Source organism: Pangasianodon hypophthalmus, chromosome 20 (genome assembly GCF_027358585.1).
Source record: "Pangasianodon hypophthalmus isolate fPanHyp1 chromosome 20, fPanHyp1.pri, whole genome shotgun sequence".
Taxonomy (NCBI): Eukaryota; Metazoa; Chordata; class Actinopteri; order Siluriformes; family Pangasiidae; genus Pangasianodon; species Pangasianodon hypophthalmus.
In genome coordinates, this window is record NC_069729.1 from 17,237,632 (window position 1) to 17,258,123 (window position 20,492).

The 20,492-nt window shown below is 37.2% G+C and overlaps 2 protein-coding genes and 1 long non-coding RNA gene across 6 annotated transcripts; 2 read left to right on the forward strand and 1 right to left on the reverse strand.

Annotated features, from left to right (window-relative positions):
• The first annotated feature begins 2,711 nt into the window (after positions 1 to 2,711).
• LOC113537865 (protein S100-B) lies at positions 2,712 to 5,207 on the forward strand. Its single transcript, XM_026932533.2, has 3 exons — positions 2,712 to 2,814; positions 3,052 to 3,187; positions 5,017 to 5,207. The coding sequence occupies exons 2-3, from the start codon at positions 3,056 to 3,058 to the stop codon at positions 5,164 to 5,166; spliced, it is 282 nt and encodes a 93-aa protein (XP_026788334.1). The 5' UTR covers positions 2,712 to 2,814; positions 3,052 to 3,055; the 3' UTR covers positions 5,167 to 5,207.
• LOC113537864 (acyl-coenzyme A amino acid N-acyltransferase 2) lies at positions 4,854 to 18,742 on the reverse strand. Of its 4 annotated transcripts, none has more exons than XM_034313985.2 (11): positions 18,650 to 18,742; positions 14,534 to 14,743; positions 14,351 to 14,450; positions 13,773 to 13,984; positions 12,943 to 13,118; positions 10,926 to 11,042; positions 9,560 to 9,639; positions 8,480 to 8,573; positions 7,811 to 7,891; positions 6,484 to 6,619; positions 4,854 to 6,404 (listed from the first exon to the last, which is right to left on the reverse strand). In XM_034313985.2, exons 2-11 carry the CDS (start codon positions 14,727 to 14,729, stop codon positions 6,292 to 6,294), a joined length of 1,305 nt encoding a protein of 434 aa, XP_034169876.2. In that variant the 5' UTR covers positions 14,730 to 14,743; positions 18,650 to 18,742; the 3' UTR covers positions 4,854 to 6,291. The 4 variants fall into 4 exon arrangements, with proteins under 4 accessions (XP_034169876.2, XP_034169875.2, XP_026788332.3 ...); XM_034313984.2 differs by lacking the exon at positions 18,650 to 18,742 and adding an exon at positions 17,452 to 17,695 and having other exon boundaries at positions 8,537 to 8,573; XM_026932531.3 differs by lacking the exon at positions 18,650 to 18,742 and adding an exon at positions 17,452 to 17,695.
• Positions 17,818 to 19,407, forward strand: LOC117599872 (uncharacterized). Its single transcript, XR_004580174.2, has 3 exons — positions 17,818 to 18,369; positions 18,682 to 18,784; positions 19,107 to 19,407. It is a non-coding gene; the product is annotated as an uncharacterized LOC117599872 (long non-coding RNA).
• Positions 19,408 to 20,492: the final 1,085 nt, after the last annotated feature.

The window sequence follows — 20,492 nt, forward strand, 5'->3', positions numbered from 1 at the left end:
ACTTAGTAACATAACCATTTGAACTATAACATCACAGATGCAATTAGAATGGTTAGCTAATATACACTGTTTATTTATGTTACAGTTGTGATTTTTTCATGTATGTAATAAATAATGTAATGATAATTGTGGAAGGGTTGGCATAGTAGTAAAATAAGTAATACTTATTGCAGAATTGCAATAGATTGTTGCAGTAAGTATACAGAAAACATTGTTCTTTTTTATATAATATGACTAATATTTGACTGTTGCATTAAATATGCTCCTCAGTATTTCCTTTAATACATTAAAACTGTCGTGTTTCTCTTCAGCGTGAAGTCCCTGGTCCTGACCTAACTGGACATTCTGTGTTGACTGGCAGTTCAGGACTGACTGGAGGGGTGTTCAATGCTTCAAGTGCCTTTTTCTGGCCTCAGACCTATTGTGAGCCTCTCCACTTTTTTCTCTGGGCACACTTCTCTCTTTCACTCAGATCCTTAATTGTTCTCTTCTTTCCTGCTTCTACATCTCGTTTCCACTTCTCTCTCTCTCTCACGCTCACTCTTTTGAGATAAGCCTTTCTCCTCTGTTCATCTGCACCAAGCCCGGCATCATAACGCCTCTGCTTTTCAGCAGCGCTAAGTGGTGGCCCAGAATTCTGTAGATATTGAGTTTATACTATAACATTTTACTAGTGTATAAAGAGATGAGTAAAACTATAAATCATGCAGCTGCGTCTAAGCAACTTCCAGTCCTCGCTGTATTCCACCAGCTGCTCTATTACTTTTCATAATTGTCTTTATATTTATACAGGTAAGTATTGATAAATTTGTTAAATTTATATAAACATTTCATTTTAATGTCTTTATAAAGATTGACCTCTTTTAAGAAAACTGTAAAGGTGCAACCCTGTTACTCAAAAGATGGTAACAGGGGTACACACTAATGTTAATATTGACATTTTCTCAAGGAGAGATGTTAATTTAGGAACGAAATGTCACTGTCAAGATCATGACATCACATTTATTAAATTTAAAAAGAAATCTTTGAAATAAGTACCTTTTCACACTGATAGTGTTAGTAACAGTTTTGAGTTGTTAAGATGAACATAGGCAACCAATGCTAAAAAGATGATTAAAAAAAAGAAAATAGATGAGTGCACTTACCTGTCTTCTGGCCATGCTGTTAGCGAATGTCCTGATGATGTAATTTCCTGTTTGTCCTGTGACCTATTGTTTTTCTATTTCCATCATCAGGCTATATAGGTTTCAATAACAGGGTTGAGTGCAAAATGTGGGACATACATTAAATAAATTATTTAAAATGAATTCATAAATTATATATATATATATATATATATATATATATATATATATATATATATATTTTTTTTTTTTTTTACACAATTAAAAGACACTTAAATCACACCATGCAAGAAAAGAAAGATTTAACACTTATTTTAACTATTATATTTGACTTGTAATTTGGCCATCAACAAGACGGGACAATAAAACATGGCTATTTTATGTGGTATACTTGAATTTTAATCAATATTTTAAAACATTTTTTAAATTTTATTTGTATTTTGTTGTATTTAGACAACTTTTTTTTGTACTCAACCAGTATTTTATTCTGTATTCTGGGCATTCAACATTGAACACTAAACATGGCTCTTCTAAACATTGGCTTACTCAAGAATCAAACCACCTTCGTAAATAATCTTATGTAAATGATAGGATTAGACCATAGATTAGACTTTTTCTTCCTGATTGAGACTTGGCACATGTTATTTTAATGCATATTTTAATTTTTTTTTTTTTTTACTAAAATCTGGAGACCTGCTTTAAAACATATAAATCACAGTTTTGTCCCTTGACATTGAACTCTAACCAACAGATGAATTAGTGAACAATCCTTTCCACATGATGCACTTGGTCTTTAAACAGCTTTCATAACAGCCGACACCTACATTACCATTTCTGCAGAACTGTTCATACCTGTAGCACTTGATCATTTTTGATTTCATGAGTCTTACTGAGAACCAGACTACTGATAGACTTTTTTGAGGTTATACATACTATTTTTACTTTGTCCAAGAATGTTGCATGAGGTTTATATTTTCACGCCTGACACAAAGGTATTAAAGCTATTCAAAATTCAAAATGGCTGAAAAACATATCAGTAACTAAGTGAATCCCAAAAACATTTGTGTGAATCATTCTGCATGAATCACTATATCAGCTAAGGAAATGTGTAATATGGACTACAGAAAACTATGCTTCAGGAAGTAAAACTTTATGATTCGAAATAGTAAGATTTAAACATCATGGTTGAACTTCTACCTGAAAATGAAAATGTATTCATTCATGTTCATTCGTGCTCATGCACTTAACAGGAAAACAATGAATATACTGATAATGAAATAAATAAACAGTTTATTTGGAGGAAACTAAGGAATTGTGCACTTGACTCTAGTAATGCATGATAATTTTTTTTGTCTTTTTAATCTTCAGTGTAAAACTGTGACTAGTTTCGAGAGTTCTATTGTTTATCCTGATGACTAAAATGTGAAACAAGTCCACAGGCAGAGCAACTTCTGCATTAATGCCTTTTAATGGTATCTATTTCTCTGATTTCCATTCTCTGCCCACTGGACTCCATTGTGCTGTTATTAGTCACCACATTTTGGCCTTTCAAGGATGAAAAATCAATATGGATTTGAGGTTCATGCACTCAGCTCCATTTCTGTAAAGTCGTCATATTCACAAGGAGTGGTGTGTGCATCGGGGAAGGACGTTTCATACTCTGAGCGAAAACACTGACATTCTCCTTAAGGTAATGATATTAGTAATCAAACAAAAATGTAATAGTATTGTTAAGATGAGCTCTATATTCTGAAAGGAGTGCATGATGTATTGGCCTTTTTTAATCTTTAAGGTGAATGACAATATTTGGTATTATATCATTCAATAACTGATTATGACCGCTATATGAAAGTACTGCATGAATGAAATGTGCATTGAAGTACTGTATATAATCAAAATTACACCTTTTCTTTTCGTTATGTTTCAGAATAATGTCATCCGAGCTCGAGAAAGCAATGATAACCATCGTGCAGGTCTTCCACAAGTACTCCAGACACAAGTGTAAGCTGAAAAAGGCTGACCTGAAGGATCTTATTAACAATGAGATGAGCCAGTTTATCATGGTGAGTGTTTGAGATCAGCCTTATGATGTCATGAATCTGTGGACTGTGTGTGAAAGGAGTGACTCACCTGTGATTCAAATCAGTGGAATTTTCCATTTGTGGTTTATGGACACAGATTTTTACTATCAAATTATGCAAGCAAAGTATGAGGCAATCTGTCTCAGATACCGAGCCTTCTCAGGAAAGTCAAGTACAATGACACCCAGAATATTTTTAAAAAGTGGACAAAACCAATATGACAACATTATTTTCAGGACAAAATAGATTTTATTTAATCCCCAGTGAAGGACAGCATAATATGTACATTTTATTCAGCAGCCGTCTAGTGTAAACTAGTATTGCAGTACAGGTTAATTTTATGACACCAACTATTCATTTAAATCCATACTAATATCATACTTGCTGTTTAATCTGGCCTATTTATAGTGCTTAAAATCAGAGATGATTTGATTTATGTGTTCGAGTTCAAAAGTTTGCACACCCTCTTGTTTAAATAATGAAAAACACATTTAAAACTGATGTTCATTCATTAATATACAAAAAGTGTACTATAATAGTGAAACAATAAAGAAAATATTTCATACAAACAGACTTATTTCACTTTCATTCCTCTAAGGAATTTTTTCAGATCTTGGGCTGTTAATCTGTTACGTTCCATAGTTGTGTGACTCACTCAACCAAGAGGATTGGACGTTCATGCAACGAGCATAATTTCAAACCCACTGGATTAATAACATTAATAATAATAATAATGATAATAATAATAATAATAATAATAATAATAAAGCTCCTGGTTATAATAGCTGTGATAGCATAATAGTTTATTTTCTTTCTTTTTTTTTTTTTTTTTCATAAAAACTGGGCCAAATCATTGTGGAACTCAGGAAATCTTTTCTACTTGTGTGTATTTGGTCTTTTCCAGTCAGGGTAACCCGAAACGAACATTAAAGCAAGTCAACTAAAACACATATCTGGCCTAAATACACTTTTTCTACACTGATTAATTATTTGCTCCTTAAAATGAGTTTTGAATCGCTAGAATCACATACAGAAAGAATAAAACATGACAGGGTGTGCTGTTATAGGAAAATAACCATAATTATGGGGTGGTGTAATTGCACGAAGTGTTATCCAAAGTTGATTATTTTTCAACAACAGCAACTTCTGAAATGTTTCATTTCTCTTATACCACAGCAATCTGCCAAAGATTATTAGTTCAATAATGACACATGATACTTTTTTCATGTTTAGTGCTGTGGAACTGCCACAAAAGTTAGTTCCTGTTATCGCTTGTGTTATAGCTGCTATGAACAGTCGTTCCTTCTCCAGCCTCCCTCTCCCTCCCTCTCTCTCGCTCGCTCTCTCTCATTAATATAAACTTGCGATTTGCCTTGCAGCCAGAACTACTGCTGTTGTAGCTGCTGTTATAGAAAATTAATCAACACCTTTTAGAATTCAACAGTGCTGTGGTATAAAAAAAGTCTAAAAAAGTGACATTAGGCTCATCTTAAGCTGTTTTCTCCTACTGGATCTAAATTATTCTACTTTTTGGATATGATTTGTCTTATTCTACCCAACATATGATTATACATTCATTCATGTTACTGCTAGCAGTAGAAGTGTGCCAAACAAAAAATTAACACAATAATTCATAATACACAATATGTAATTTTGACTTTAGTCTAGGATTTATAAAAAATACAGTACAGACAACTAAATAGTTTGTCACTTTTTACAGTAAATTATAAAAATGATAATGCCAAATGATAATGATAACAACAATGCATCATGATCATGATGATGACTGTGCTTATTTCTTGCTTCCACAGAAAATTCAGGACAAGGATACCCTTGACTTGCTATTTTCTGATCTGGATCAGAACGGAGACCGAGAGATAGACTTCCATGAGTTCATTCCTCTCATTGCCATGGTGACATCAGCATGCCACGATCTGTTCATTTTGGAGCACAGTCATTAAAATAATCGACTCTATAAAAATAAACACCATTATAAACTGTGCTTTCTGAGAAGTTCAGATATTTATTGCATGAATCGTTCGCTTGGTTTTGATGTGTATGGTTATTTCATGTATTAAGCCTGAGCCAACATGGGGTCGCCCAACTGGTGCAACAGAAGACAGCAGTTCGAAAAGATGTGTTTGGCTGGCTTGACGTAGTCTCTGAAAAAGCACATGTTAGCCTTTACCTTCTCTGGATGGTAGCTGTCATATCATGTCAGATCATGTCTCAAGTTGTAATATTTTTAATAAACACTCATCTTGAAACAAATCTTGTGAAAGGCTCCACCTTGTGGAAGATATTAATTTAGATATAATTGGGCCAGTTGGAGATGGTGTATAGTCAAGAAGTTGGATTGGAAACAATCACACTAATCTGGCAACGCTAATTTCTTACATCAGTCCTTGATGTGAAGAAAGACTGATTTGTTGGTGGTATAAATGGTAAAGCTTAGGGTGTCTGGAGGACTAGTGGTTAGGCCCTGGCGCTCTCACTGCCGCGGCCCAGGTTCGATTCCTGGCCAAGGAACCCGACCCAACCCAACCCAACCCAACCCATGACCCCAACCAATGGGGTTGCGCATGAGAGTGCACTCCCAGTGCCGGTCCCAAGCCCGGACAAAATTTGGGAGGGTTGTGGACCAATGATCTGCTGTGGTAACCCCTAATGGGAGCAGCCGAAAGAAGAACAACAAATGGTAAAGCTTAAACATGGATAGAATTAAAACGGCTAATAGTGATGGTGGATACATGGAGGACATGAATCCAAAAGAGGATTGAATTACAAAGAGGATGACTACAAACAGGATCATGACTCCCTTAATCAACAGCATCCTAACTACATTAAAAATAATCTTGCTAATGCATAAACTACCTCTGATCTAAGGACATGTTCGGCATTTGGCAGATGCTCTTATCCAGAGTGCCTTTTGGGTAAGTGCTCAAGATGTCTACGACTTGATGTCGACACTATCCTTATCTTATGATCTTCTAATGTATTTCACTCCAGCTGATAATGTAAAGGACTGACTCTTGAGATGAGCAATAGGACACAACCAAGAGACAGGCGAAAGGGTGTGTTCAAAACTAAGCTGTGTCCTCCCCTCTTAAGTTTCTTTCCAGAAACGTCAGGATGCGTGGCCATGAGTCCTTCTGAGCGGCTGCGTGTTGCTTCAGGTTTCCTCCCCACTGAATCATAGCTGAATAACACACACACAAAAAAATGAGCTAACTGTACAAAACAGCATGGATTTAATTAAAGAATTAAAGCACACTGACATTGAGTGGGTTGACTGGCCCAGACGGAGGTGTGGCAAGTGGGTGCGTACGGTGGCTCAATCAGGTGACCAGCTCCAGGGTACGACACTCGAGTAAACAGCTGAGATTTATCTGCAGTGCGCAGTCGTCTTTCAATCTGTGATCGCAAATCAGTTTTGAAAGAAATGTGTGAGTCATGACTAAATTAGTCATGACGACGATTTATTGCCTGCTATGCTCGTCTTTCCTGTTCCTTTTGCTTCTAGGTTACTACACACAATCAGATATTTTACATTCCTGAGATTTTCTCTGTACTCTTAATGAACAAGTTCTACCATTAATAAACCAGCTATGAGGTCCTTGGTACTTTCAGTTTTCAAATTAATATGGAAACAGTGACGATACTGTGGTGGAAGAATGTAGTCCACTACGCAGGAAAAAACATGCCAGGACTCAATCAGCAGTGATGACTGTTTCTCAACTGACTTCAGAGCAGAATAGGACACTTTCATTTTACCCAGTAAAATTGCCAGTATAACTCTCATTATGCAATGCACATATTATAAGCCAACATCTGATGTAGCTATGATATAGATGTGTGATTTTATGTCAGAACATATAAAATAAATAGGATTCTTTATGAGGGAAAAAAATGCAGTTTATATAATACACATTATTAAAAAAATTAGTTTGCTACAAGCTGCTTAGATAACTATACATAAACACTTAATTTTAAGTTGTTAAATTTCTGCACATTTCTGTAATGTGGACCTCAGTAAAATTATGTTACTTAACAATGTTATCACGGAGACATGTAATTATTTAGCCTTGTAATTAATGGTACTGGCTAACTAGCATGGCTAACTGTCCAGTTTGGATTTATCATCTTGCCTGCAAGGTAAGCATCACTCTGTTTTTCCTTATACTACTTCTTCTTCTAACCTTTTATGAGAATTACTTCAGCCCAAACCTATGCACTTTACACACAGGCAGGAAGATCTTTCCAGCAAGAATTAAGGAATCTGTTTTTGGTTTTGATAAAATGTATAAGTCTTAAAATATTTTAGTTTAAATTTTTTTCCATTTCATTGGTGGAATATCTCATTTTGAATTCCAACTGCATCCTGATGATATCTAGATAGATAGATAGACAGATAGCATAAGAAGATCCAAAAGATCCAGGATTGCTGAAATTTTTCATTTTTCTCATCTCATTCTTTACATCAGCTTTGCGAATCCAACAACACATGATTATGTGTCCTGGTTATAAAGCTTTACATTTAGTTCTCATATCAATGACTTTCAAATTCTCTATCAAAAAAGTTATTCTTCCACAATTTAACCTCACCTCATCTGCGTTCTCTATAGATGGACAGCATAAATCATCCTCTCCAATGATGAACAGCAGAGGGCAGCGCACCTTCTCGATCTGTTGACGACAAATACAGTGTTTCAGCTCCTACAAGGTTCATTGCTTCATCATAGCAACGTAATCGTGTCACATTAGAACAGGTAGAATTTAAAGTCAGAGTTTAATGCTGTTCCCAGACAAACATAAAAGCTACATGTGGAGAGTCAAGGAAATGGAAAACCCTGTTTTAATATTAACAGTACCTGAAGGGATAGTTTAGTTAAAATTAAAAAGTCTATAATGTCTCTTTTACTGCAAATGATGAAGATATCAAAAGGGACATGTTTGGAGTAATGGCAGCTCATGATAACATAGGCCACATTTGATTTTTATATTTCGTTTTACATATACCAAATATAAAATGCAAATTCTTAGTAAACTAAGCATGATTTTTTTGTAATTGCAGATTGAGCCATTCATTTTCTACATATATAATTTTGCTGATCATAACAACCTTTGGCACATACTACAACATGGACAGCGTACACTGTTTTAACCGCTCAGCTCCAAACAGGACTTAACTAAGCCTCTTATTCCAATCTCTGTAATATAGTAAGAGAGAAATAATTGCAAATCCTTTAATACAGTTTACCTGTGCTTATTTACCTGAATAAAGTTTTCAGGTGGAACATTACATGGTAAAGAGAAGTCCTTGAAACTCACGTAGCCTTGATCATTACTGTTCCAGTGTTTTTGCTCTCTAGAAAGATGATGGATGAGAAAAATGTGTGGAAACATTTATTTTCTCATTTACACTGTATTTTTAGACTACCACTAAATTCTGTCTGCTCAGAGGAAAAAAAAAAAAAAACTCTGTACATTGCTTCACTGCGTAAGCCATGTTAATGTAGCGCACATTTTATTATAATTTTTGATGAATAAATAGTATAATAAAATGACTCCCCCTGCTGGTGAAGTGTAGTTTACTTCTCAATCCATCTGTCAGGCCTGGAAAAATCTGTCCTTTGAGGAAAGTCATGTTTAACATCTTCACTTTCTAAGCACTTTCTGATCTTCCAATCACTGCTACTATGATAACCCATTTCTAATCGCACAGCTATGTGATTTTTAGTGCTGCGTCATCATTTTTCAAATCCTAAAAGCTCGAGTCAGGATGTGTCCTTGCCAAACTTAAAGCAATTTCAAAATTAGCAGAATAATTTATTGTTTATTATAATAAAAATGACAAAGTGATGCGATGCGGCCCGATGCGAAGTGAAGCTGATTATTTTCCTATAACAGCATGTCCAGAATATGATGTATCTTACTCTTCTTACACCACAGGAATTTTCCACCACTAACAATTTTTTATTTAACCAAGATCAACACTCATTGTACTTTAGCTATCAGTGTATACTCGCGTTTAATGTGGCATATATAACATTCACAAAAACAGGTTCCTGTTATACCTTACATTATAGCAGCTATAAACAGCCTCTCTTTTTTTCTCTCGATGTTAATAAGACAAAAAAAAATAATGCAGCTTATCGTGTTAGTAATAAACTCTGCTCTGGAATAAACTCATGCTCAAATACATAGTGCATAGTACAACATGTAAGCAGAGTCCACACCAAATGTGTGTTGGTGCCATGCGAAAGCTAACTTTCCCACATCTGTCCTACAAAATCCCGGAGTAGCACATGTACTGTAAAATATCACATTTTAACAGATGTAACTCTTACTCACTCATCAGTATTCTCTCCATCTTCACCAAATAACTTGTTGACGTTGCAGAACGGTCCATTGATGCAAACCACACACCTCGGCTGGACAGGTTATGAAGGGAAAACAAATTTGTTTGTTATAGACTTGTGCGATAATGATTTTATCATCTCTACATGATATTAAATGGCCACGATACGCAGTGATCTCTGATTATATTACCAGACCCTCAAACCTTTACTCATTTTGTGTAGCAACTCCGCGATTTAACCTCTGACTAATCTAGTACAATTTAACACTCAAAATTATGCCTTGTTCTCCCCAATAAAAACAGGAGATAAGCCAATTAGCATTAATCTGGAGTGATCTGTACAGTAGTTTTGTACTCTCCAATATTAACTGACATTGCCTGGAAGCCCCGCCCCTTCCCCTCATCTTGCATGCTCTCAACTGTTAGCGAAATGGGATGGCCTTGCTTTCGTTCAAAGTAAATAGAGAATCTTTTGGGTTCATTAGTGTGAAATAACATCCGTCAATGCGTGTGCAACAGGTACGTATATAGTTAACATCAGTTAATTATATTTATTTATTTATTAGGGATGGCACTAAAATATTTTGGCTGAAAATGATTGAAAACAGCATTTTCAGTTTTCGGCTGGAAAGAGAAAGGAAAATTGACATAAAAAGATCAAATTAAAGATCTTTTACAACCCTCTACAAAAATTGTTAATGATAATTAGAAAAAGATTAAATAGTTTTTTACATAAACAAAGCACCACTTACTGCAGACGCATTTGAATATTTTGCTCAGCAGCAGAATAACACTGAAAATATCAGCCATGTGGACATTACACAACTGATTTGTAAAATAATCTTATAAAAAAAAAAAATAAAAAAAAAAAGGTTTTTTTTTTTTTTTTGCAATTATTGCTTCTAGCAAACAGTTCTGAACTGTACAACTGATAATAATAATAATAATAATAATAATAATAACAATAATAATAATAATAATAATAATATTATTATGCCCTCCTCTACTCTCCGTAAAACTGAAGTGGTATAAGTGCTCATTTCCTGTGTTTTTTTAGGCGGTTTAGGATGATTAAATTGTTTATCTTAATTTTAAAATGGAAAATTGCAAGCAGGGAAAAATCAATATCAAAGCCTACTTTGTTATGTGATTTTGCATCATATAAAGTGTATAGAAAAAAAGTCTATAAATCATAGGTTGCCTAGTGAAATTTAGTGGTTTTTGAATTTAGCATTGTATATTTATGTACAATAAAATTATTACTATTATCATGTAACATGACAAAACTGTGTTAGTATTATTACAGAAGTGCAGGGATGTGATTGGCTGTGTTTAGCATCTAAAGTCACTGTGTCTTACGTTAACTGAAAGGGACGTGGCGATTCGTAGAGCTACAAAGACCCCAAATGAAATCCCAATGATGGCAATCCGGTCCTCACACACCTGCGGGTGATCACACAGAACCTGCCATGCTGCCTAGGGAACACACACACGCAGACACACAGACACACTTACAGCATTTGGCAGATGCCCTTATTGAGAATGACTTACAGAAGTGCTTTGTCATCTCTATCAAAAAAAAAAAAAAAAAAAAAAAAAAAAACACACATCCTCATGCTAGTTCACTAGCTCAGGGATTAAGAATACCATCAGTCTAAATCTCTGTCTGGGAAGTTATTACGTTATGAAAAAAGACAAAGGATTTTTTTTATAATGACAAAGTGCTAATTTAAGTACTTGGAGAAGAGATTTGTCCAACCATGTACTTGGTTTGGACAGTCAGGGGAAGTTCGTTCCACTACCTAGGCACCAGGACAGGGAAGAGTGTTGATGTCTTTCAACACTCACTGTCACATCTTTGTCATGTCCTAGAGGGTCGGAGGGAGCATGGTGCAGGGTAGGGTGTGATAAGTGCTTTAAGGTAGGCAGGTGCAGGCTCGTTTTTGGCTTTGTAGGCAAGCATCAGTGTTTTAAAACTGAGTTGCAGTAATCCAGACTCGAAATGACAAGGAACTGAAGAAGCACCTGAGTGGCCTCTGTGGATAGAAATAGACGAATGCTCCTAATGCTGTAGATGATGTGAAGCGAGAAGTACAGTTGGTTGTCCATGGTAACCCCAAGGTTGCGTGACAGATGGTGAGATCTGAGAGCTGTCTAGGGAGAACACAAGATCTTGACATGGGGATGAGTCTTTGGGGATGTACAGCAGCTCAGTTTTGCTGGGATTATGTTTCAGCTGATGAGCTGCCATCCATGATGAGATGTCTGCCAGGCATTTCCATGCAACAACATGGCTGTCAGAGTGAGGAAAGGAGAGGATGAGTTGAGTGTCATCATCATAGCAGTGGTATGAAAACCCAGCTGAGGATATGACTTCACTAAGAGAGTGGGTATAGAGGGAGAACAGAAAAGGACACAGAACTGAGCCTTGTGGGATACCAGAAGAGAGTCTGCATGGAGCAGATGTGGATCCCCTCCATGTCACCCGATATGACCGTCCCTCCAGGACATCGAAACGAACAATTATTAGCTGTATAGGAATGTCATTTGGTCAAAATAGCTTAGTTTTTCAGAGTCTGTATCTAAAATCAATAGCATCACTTTATTGCATCGTAGAAGAATCATAATCATATAACCTGACTTTCAGCACGCATGATGATAACAGATATTACATAAGGATTTTTGGGCTATAGTGAAGTGAAGTGACTTGTGGCCAAGTATGGTGACCCATACTTGGAATTTGTGCATTTAACCCATCCAAGTGCACACGCACAGTAGTGAACACACACAGCGTGAACACACAACCGGAGCAGTGGGCAGCCTTCTTTGCTGCGGCGCCCGGGGAGCAATTGGGGGTTTGGTGCCTTGCTCAAGGGTCTCACCTCAGTCGTGGTATTGAGGGTGGGAGAGAGCGCTGGTCATTCACCCCCCCCACCTACAATCCCTGCTGGACCCGAGACTCGAACCCACAACCTTCAGGTTCACCTTCGGGTTGCAAGTCCGACTCTCTATCCATCTCTATCCTATCTTGCATACCGTCATCCTGAGCAGGGTCGCAGTTGTTTTTTACTAAATTACTAAATGTGTTTATATTTTGGTAAATAGTACCAACTAAGATTGTGATAAAATATTGTAAGCAGGTAAACAATAATAACAATGGCAGGAGTGGGCAGAATTGTTGAAACTTTCTGCAGAAGTGTGCACGATTGGTTAGAATTCCCGTGGAAGGGGCAGGAATGGGTATGCCCTGCACATACCTCTACTATAATTGCACTAATATATAGTATATGTGGAAAAAATTAGATCTGGCTGCATTAATACAGCCAGGTTTGTTCTGATGGATGATTAGGAATTTGGAAGGTAAGAATAATCTTACCTTGAAGTAGGAGTCTCCCACACTGATGCGTTTTGGGGGTCCAGGAAGATCTTTATGACCGAAGTAGGCTAAAGTCATGCAGGCCAGACCGTGTGAGGCGAACAGAGCAGCCCGATACTCCACCAGGCCTCGAGCCAAACCCCACAGATCTAAAACTGCAGGAAACGGACCCGGCCCTGGTTGAAAAGTGGTGGAACAAAATGTTAGGCATTTGAGAGAAGTTCAACTCCAAAGAAACCTCACAAACATTATATTCAGTATGATATATTGCTAATGGTGTTACTATTTCCTGTTTTAGAGTGTGATCAAGTCTAGGATCTCATCTGTTCCACAACCTATTCACTATATAGTGAACTCGCTAGGGTGTTTTGCCACTCTATAATCATGTCTGGAAGTATGGTGTTGAATATCTGGGTCACTCCTGAAATTCCACAATGCACTGCAGTAGATTAGTATCTACACAATGTGGCCTAGGGAATGTCAAGCACCCAGAATGCACTTTGGCATTTGTAGGATTACAGGTTGAAATAGGTTGAAATTTCAGACAGAGTACCACTCCCAGTGAAGAAAGGCATGGCCTTGGTAGGTGTCATTCCAATAGAAGGTGTGACAATTGTGAATGTCAGTTGCAGTGAAGGAGGCGTGGCCTCTGTGGGTGTCACTCTCTGTGAAAGAAGTGTCATATCTTTGGCAGTCAGGTCCAGTGAATGAGTGAACAATTTTTTGCCAGTGTTGTACTAATTAAGTCTTAGTAAAAGGGGTGTGGTTTTTGTGCCCGTCAGTCTAAATGATGGAGGCGTGGCCTGCATGCCTACAATTGTCAAACTAACCTGGAGGGAGGAATAGAGTCCCCACCACTCGGTTTTGTCGTATTTCGATCTTCCTCACGCCCGGCACCATGTACCAGCGCTGAAGTGAGACAGTAGCCAGCTCATGCTCTCTGCTAATCTGCTCATCTCTGGAGGAATTAAGAGGAGAAATGTGGCCTTCCAGCACGGACACATCCACTGTGTATGGAGTCTCCACATGTTTCTTTCTCAACCTTAAAGCAAGGACAAGAAAATGGATAATCACACATTTCTGAATTTCATTTATTTTAATTCCAGGAAATATAACAAGGGTGAGCCATTGGTTACAAGTTATAAAAAAAGAAAGACAAAAACTATGAGGTAAAACACTGACACACAACCAGATCTGTGATATACAAAGGTTATGGCTTTATAAATAAATATGCATGAATAAAAGCCTCTTATAAAGCTTTTAGTTCTTTAAGCTCTTAAGGATACCAAAAAAACTTATTAACTTTTAAACATTCCTGATATTAGCTTATTTAATGGACAATCAACTGTTCTTCATGGTTCACTCTTTATAAACTGAACTAAGCCCAGATGACAAATTTTCCCCCTACCTCAGACCTTGTTTTCCACCAGGTGCAGGCTGAAGACTCCAAAACAGACCCATTGGTTCACAGCCGACATATGAACCACCGACAGAGGGGTGTTTTGTCACTGTTATAAATGAAAATTAAAAGTTTAGAAAAAAATTGACACTTTAAAAATAAAAAAAAAAGAAATTAAAAAAAATCCCTCACGGTCTACAACTCCATCCTCATCCGTGTGATAGTGAGAGACAGACTGCCACAAATGTCCGTCCTCACACGTCATCCGAGCTCTCATGGTCACGGGGGAGTTTCGTGGCAGATGATATGCCTTCAGAGCGATCAGCTCATCAATTAACGCACGACAAGGTGTGGCTCTTAATAACGGAGCTGGTCTACATGTTGCCATCCATCTCACAGGACCTGTACAGAACAGAGAACTTTCTAAAACATTCTAACACCAGTTTGAAATAGAACATGAGTTATCAGGGAAGGAAGTGTCAATAGATATGGGTTTAGTACAGAGTACAATAGTTGGTGTACAGATTAACCCTGAATGTTGGCTTCTATAATAATTACAGAATGAAATCAAAGTGTTAAGGTGGTGCAAACAATGGAAACCCTGAAGATGTGTACTTTGAAAGGAAGTATTAAAAAAAAAAAAAATCAAAAGTCAACGTTTTCTCAGTTTGAGACTCCTGGAAGATGGCAGTTAGGCCTCGGTCATGATGACGTTCTCTCTGAAATGCTGCGACACCTTGAACAGAAACCCTTGAACATGAGGAGACAAAAAGCTCAAAAATCAACCAAACATTCAAAATCCAACATCACACTCTGATCCCTAAAATTATACCTCAACTTGAACCCAAGACCAAATACTTTTTAAAAACTAAAAGCCCAGAATTCAAAATCTTATGGTCAAACCTTAAACAATTAAGTTACCATCTTAGTTTGAGCTCTAACCCCTCAAAAGTCAGACTCTTAGTTTGAGCTCTAAAAGCTTCAAAGTCAGCATTTTGTTTTAAGTGATACACAGTCAAAATTCAGAATTTCAGTTTGAGTCCTAAACACTCAGAAGTTAACATTTCAGTTTGAACCAAAGATCATATGCATAATGGTTTGAACCCTTAAAGCTCAGAAGTCAATGTTTTAGGTTCAACCCCCAAAACACTGGACTATGTTCAAGCCATAAACACTTAACAACATTCTGGTTGGAGCCCGAAATACCTAAAGCTGACATGTCAAGTTCAAATATAGGACTATACAACATGAATTAAGCCCCAAAAGTGCACTAAACAGGAGTGGTGTGGTGGCACAGGGGGCAATGATTCCACAGGTAGTATCTCCAGATTCATCACCACCTTATTCTTTTATTATTCTTTTATTTATCATAATATTGTATATTGTATAATTTTCCAAATTCATAATCAATCCTTTCTAAAGTTCTGTGTGAACAGATTAAGTAAAAATCACAGTAGAAAACACCACTGAAAGGCAAGTAACATTTCTTATTTACTGTTAAACAAAAAAAAATTGACCACGGTCTCAATTTGTATGAACATGGTACACCATCGCATTTTATTTGATGGTTACTTGGGACACCCTCAAAATGACCAAGTTATAAACATCTGATTTAAATGAACAGTAGTTACAGTAGTTCATCATACATTTATCTACATCAAAGCCACAGCACGTCATTCTTCTTACCTCGAGTTTTTTTTTTCCCCAAGCTTCCTGTTTGATGATGACCACACCCCCTTATATGACCTCACAAGAATTAGTGTTATTTCTATCAGGTAGTTCTACTGTACGGACGCCCTGAACTGCTAGGTGTGAAATTTCAATATTTTTCAATATTTTCACATGGTAACTCAATGTCAAGATGTTATCTCATTATTTTGACTTAGTAAGTCAAAATAATGAGATACTAATCCATACATTCTCTGTCCATCGCTTATCCTACACAGGGTGGGGAGCCTATCCCCCTGGACGGGCTGGCAACCCATCAACAATCACATACACACACACACACACACACGGGACAATTTAGAGACAATGCAAGTCTTTGGACTGGGGGAGGAAACCGGAGTACCCAGAGGAAACCCCTGAAGCGCAGGGAGAACATGCAAACTCCACACACACAGGGCAGAGGCAGGAATCGAACCTCCAGCCCTGAAGATGTGAGGCAAACACACTACCCTCTAAACCACCACGCCTCCCAACTTACATTGTTTCAATGTATTACCTCGTTATTTTGACTTGGTAATATAACGAGATACTAAGTCAATATAATGACAGCTTGTACACAAGTTTTGACTTTCACTTATTCAGACCAGAAAATAAATGCTAACTTATAACTCTCAGTTTACCTGATGTCCCACTATACCTGACTTCCCCCTGTGATTGTTACAGTGCTGCTTCACTGCTTAATGCCACACGCACTCATTCACTGCTTATTGCCACACGCACTAATTCACTGCTTAATGCCACATGCACTCAATCACTGCTTATTGCCACATGCACTCATTCACTGCTTAATGCCACACGCACTCATTCACTGCTTATTGTCACATGCACTAATTCACTGCTTATTGCCACACGCACTCATTCACTGCTTATTGTCACATGCACTAATTCACTGCTTATTGCCACACGCACTCATTCACTGCTTATTGTCACACGCACTCATTCACTGCTTATTGTCACACGCACTCATTCACTGCTTATTGTCACACGCACTAATTCACTGCTTATTGCCACATGCACTAATTCACTGCTTAATTCAGCACAACACACATGTGGTAATAGTTGGTCCAGATGAAACCTAACCCTAGTATTATTTGACACTTTTAATACATTGTGCACATGGAAAGACTTTAAAAACAAGCCAACAGACATTCATTAAAACTCCATATCTTGTTTAAATAAGTCAGTAGAATGTCCTTAAGCATGTTTATAAAATTAAACCCAAATAAAAGCATGCCAAGGGGAAAAAACTACTTTAGCACAGAAACAGCAGCATTTCAGGTGTAGTTCGTTTTGCCAGGACATAAACAATACGTCAAATAAACATACAAACAAACAAACAAACAAACAAACAAATAAATAGATACTGAGATCAAAGCCCTTACCGTGGAGGCTACAAGTCTTATTTAATGCGCGAGGAGAAATGATTTGTTTCTGGAACAATCCTGATAATAAGCGACCACAAACTAACCCCCACATTATCATCTGCTTTCCACACACACTTCTGACAGCTCACCTGCGCTAAACACACACTCCTGACTACTGATCTGCTTTCCACACACACACTCCTGACTGTAGTGATGGGTCGTTCTTGAACGATTCGCTCATTTTGAACGAATCTTTAATGTGACTCGGGAAGAACGAGTCATCTCGGGGAGTGATTCGTTCAGTCGCGCATGCGCAACATCCTACAGGTTCTGTACTGGAATTAGTTCACCTGTTTCGAGTCTTCGGGTCTGAGGCGTTCGTTCATCACGTGACCGCCCCATAAGCTTAACCAATGCAGCCTGAGCCGGAAAGAGAATTGATTAGTTCATCTCTCGAGTCTTTCGAGTCGTTCGTTCTTTTGTCAAGTGACATGACAGCATTGGATAGACAAATTAGTTAATTTACAACCTTCCTTACAAACGCATAGTAATTATTATTATTAATATTATTATTATTAATATTATTATTAATATTATTAAAACATAACACCATAGATCTTCAAGAAACAGTAACAAAAACATAGTGACAGAAATGGACAGACCTTTTTTTATTTCTAGGAAAATGCTTATTACACATCTTTTGATAATTTTGTGATAATTCCTAAATATGATCCAACATACAAAAAATACAGTTTTACGTTATAGTATTACTGACTGAGGTACTGAGCCGGGAAGTGGTCACGTGACAAAAGAACGAACAACTCGAAAGACTGGAGAAATGAACTAATCAATTCTCTTTCCGGCTCAGACTGCATTGGTTAAGCTTATGGGGCTGTCACGTGATGAACGAAAGCCTCAGACCCGAAGACTTGTCAGGTAAGAGGTGAGGTGAGCTAATCATAGACTAAAGATCCAGGTAAACACTGAATTAAGGTTTTCTGTTTCTTATAGCATTATAGTTTTGTCTTGTTTGTAGTGTGATCAACGTTTGCGTAAGTAGTAGATGTGTTAGGGAAGTAACACGTAACATTTTAATTATATTTTGCTAAAATGAACGAAATGACTCGAAAAAAGATTCGTTCATTTTGCTGAACAAGACTCAAAGATCCGAGTCGGTAAAATGATCCGAACTTCCCATCACTACCTGACTGCTCACCTGCTCAACACAACACCTCGTTTCTTCTACAGCGCATCCCAGATTGCACTACCACGTGACCGATGACGTCAGTGAAACGCAGGAGGAGGTTTGAGTGTTTGGAAAGATGGGGCTTCATCCTGCAAACTATAACAGGTGTGTGAATGAAACTACTTGGGTTTTTATGCAGCATGTTTTGTCCTGTTCCTTCTGATCTGCTGACACTAATACAGTATGTTCAACATGCCTTTCAAAATAATCTTGAACAATTCCTTTTTAAATTTGCATATAGCCTCTTTCACCACTTCATCTTGTACTGAAGATTTACTTTCTACTACTTTTATTTTTTACTAATATTTTACTAAATGAATTTCCCTTTCAGTTGTTTTGTTTTCACTTTGATTTTTCTGTTTACCTTGTTAATTCTTATTATTACCATTGCTATAAGATGAAATGTTCACCTGATTTTCTTTTACAGTGCCCAGAAAACCACAGCTGGGTGAGGGCTTGCTGGACATGATCGTAATGGATGCCCAGCTGCTGTCACTGATTACAACTAAAGTCTTCCAGGTCTTTAATCTTCTGGACCCTATATAGATCATCCCTGGTAGGAAGGCCTTGAAGACAATGATGGAGAAAATAAGGCCACCAGAGTGAAGGCTGTTGCTGAGATAGGAAGATCTCAGCAGTCAGCCTAACAGCTGACATGTGGACCTCCATGCTTACTTGACTGAGGTGCCACTTCATCATAGTAAAAAAAAAAAAAAGGTTTCCCCAAACTGACAAAGCATTTCACCTAGCTGAGGCAAAAGACACCAGAATGGCAGAGTGTGGAATTAAAGGCAACATGAGAAGCTTGGTTACAGACTGTATTTCCCAAATGAAATCAACAAGGTGCTTCACAGACTCGAATTTATGGCTGCTGTAATGTCTGCACACCACCAGATGTCGCTGTGCTCAATGTTTTCAATACACAACAGTTTCACGACCTTCACAGCTTTTAAACCATTATACTTCATTCGGCTGTTTACAGCAGTAGATTTACTACTGTTTACAGCAGTAGAGTCGTTACAGCTTTTATTAATGATAAAAGAGAAATTAATCAAATGAAAAGTATATATATATCCGCTTTAATATGCGGAAATTTGTATAGACGTATCTCAGGTGTGTGGAGTCAGGAAGCGTTTCCATGACAACGCAGAGATGAACTTTGACCCTCTAAACCAATTTCTTCTGACTGTCCACTAAACTTCAACAACATCGTTTTAAAACAGAAATTAGTAGCTTATTATTTTATGGCACGAAATAGCACCTGCCAAAAGATTTTTTTTAATTTAATTCTTTCAAAAAAAAAAAAAAAAAAAAAAAAAAAAATCACAACTATGCAAGGCGTTTCTATAAATATAAATAAATAATAATAGAAAAAATCTCCAGTGATCACACACACACACACACACACACACACTGAACCTATGGTTTATGCTTGACACTTTTGAAGTGACACTTACTTTTCTGTCATGGTACCAGCCAAAATTCAGAATTTGAGAGCATTTATCCCATTTGACCACCAGATAGTAGTCTAGACCTTCTGCAATATTTAAATAATATTCTCTCTCTCTCTCTCTCTCTCTCTCTCTCTCACACACACACACAAATCTAATTTTTTACACTGGTCACAAAGTGTCTGAAATGATCGCAAGATAGATTCACACCAAAGAACTGTACATGCAAACCGTTTCTATGAACCGTTCAACAAATGTGAATCTTCATAAAGTCCTCTTTCACAACACCATACATTTTACATTTCGTTACAATACTAATTACCGATTTTGAGTGACCAATGATTTACCAATGTTCCACAGAT

Bases quoted from the DNA above. Each gene is read 5' to 3' on its own strand.
- LOC113537865 (XM_026932533.2), top strand. From the start codon at position 3,056: ATGTCATCCGAGCTCGAGAAAGCAATGATAACCATCGTGCAGGTCTTC. The intron at 3,188-5,016 runs GTGAGTGTTTGA...TTGCTTCCACAG, and splicing joins AGATGAGCCAGTTTATCATG to AAAATTCAGGACAAGGATAC.
- LOC113537864 (XM_026932531.3), bottom strand. From the start codon at position 17,551: ATGATAATGTGGGGGTTAGTTTGTGGTCGCTTATTATCAGGATTGTTC. The intron at 13,985-14,350 runs GTAGGGGGAAAA...CCTTGCTTTAAG, and splicing joins GGTGGAAAACAAGGTCTGAG to GTTGAGAAAGAAACATGTGG. The intron at 6,620-7,810 runs GTGAGGTTAAAT...TTGCGATCACAG, and splicing joins CTATAGAGAACGCAGATGAG to ATTGAAAGACGACTGCGCAC.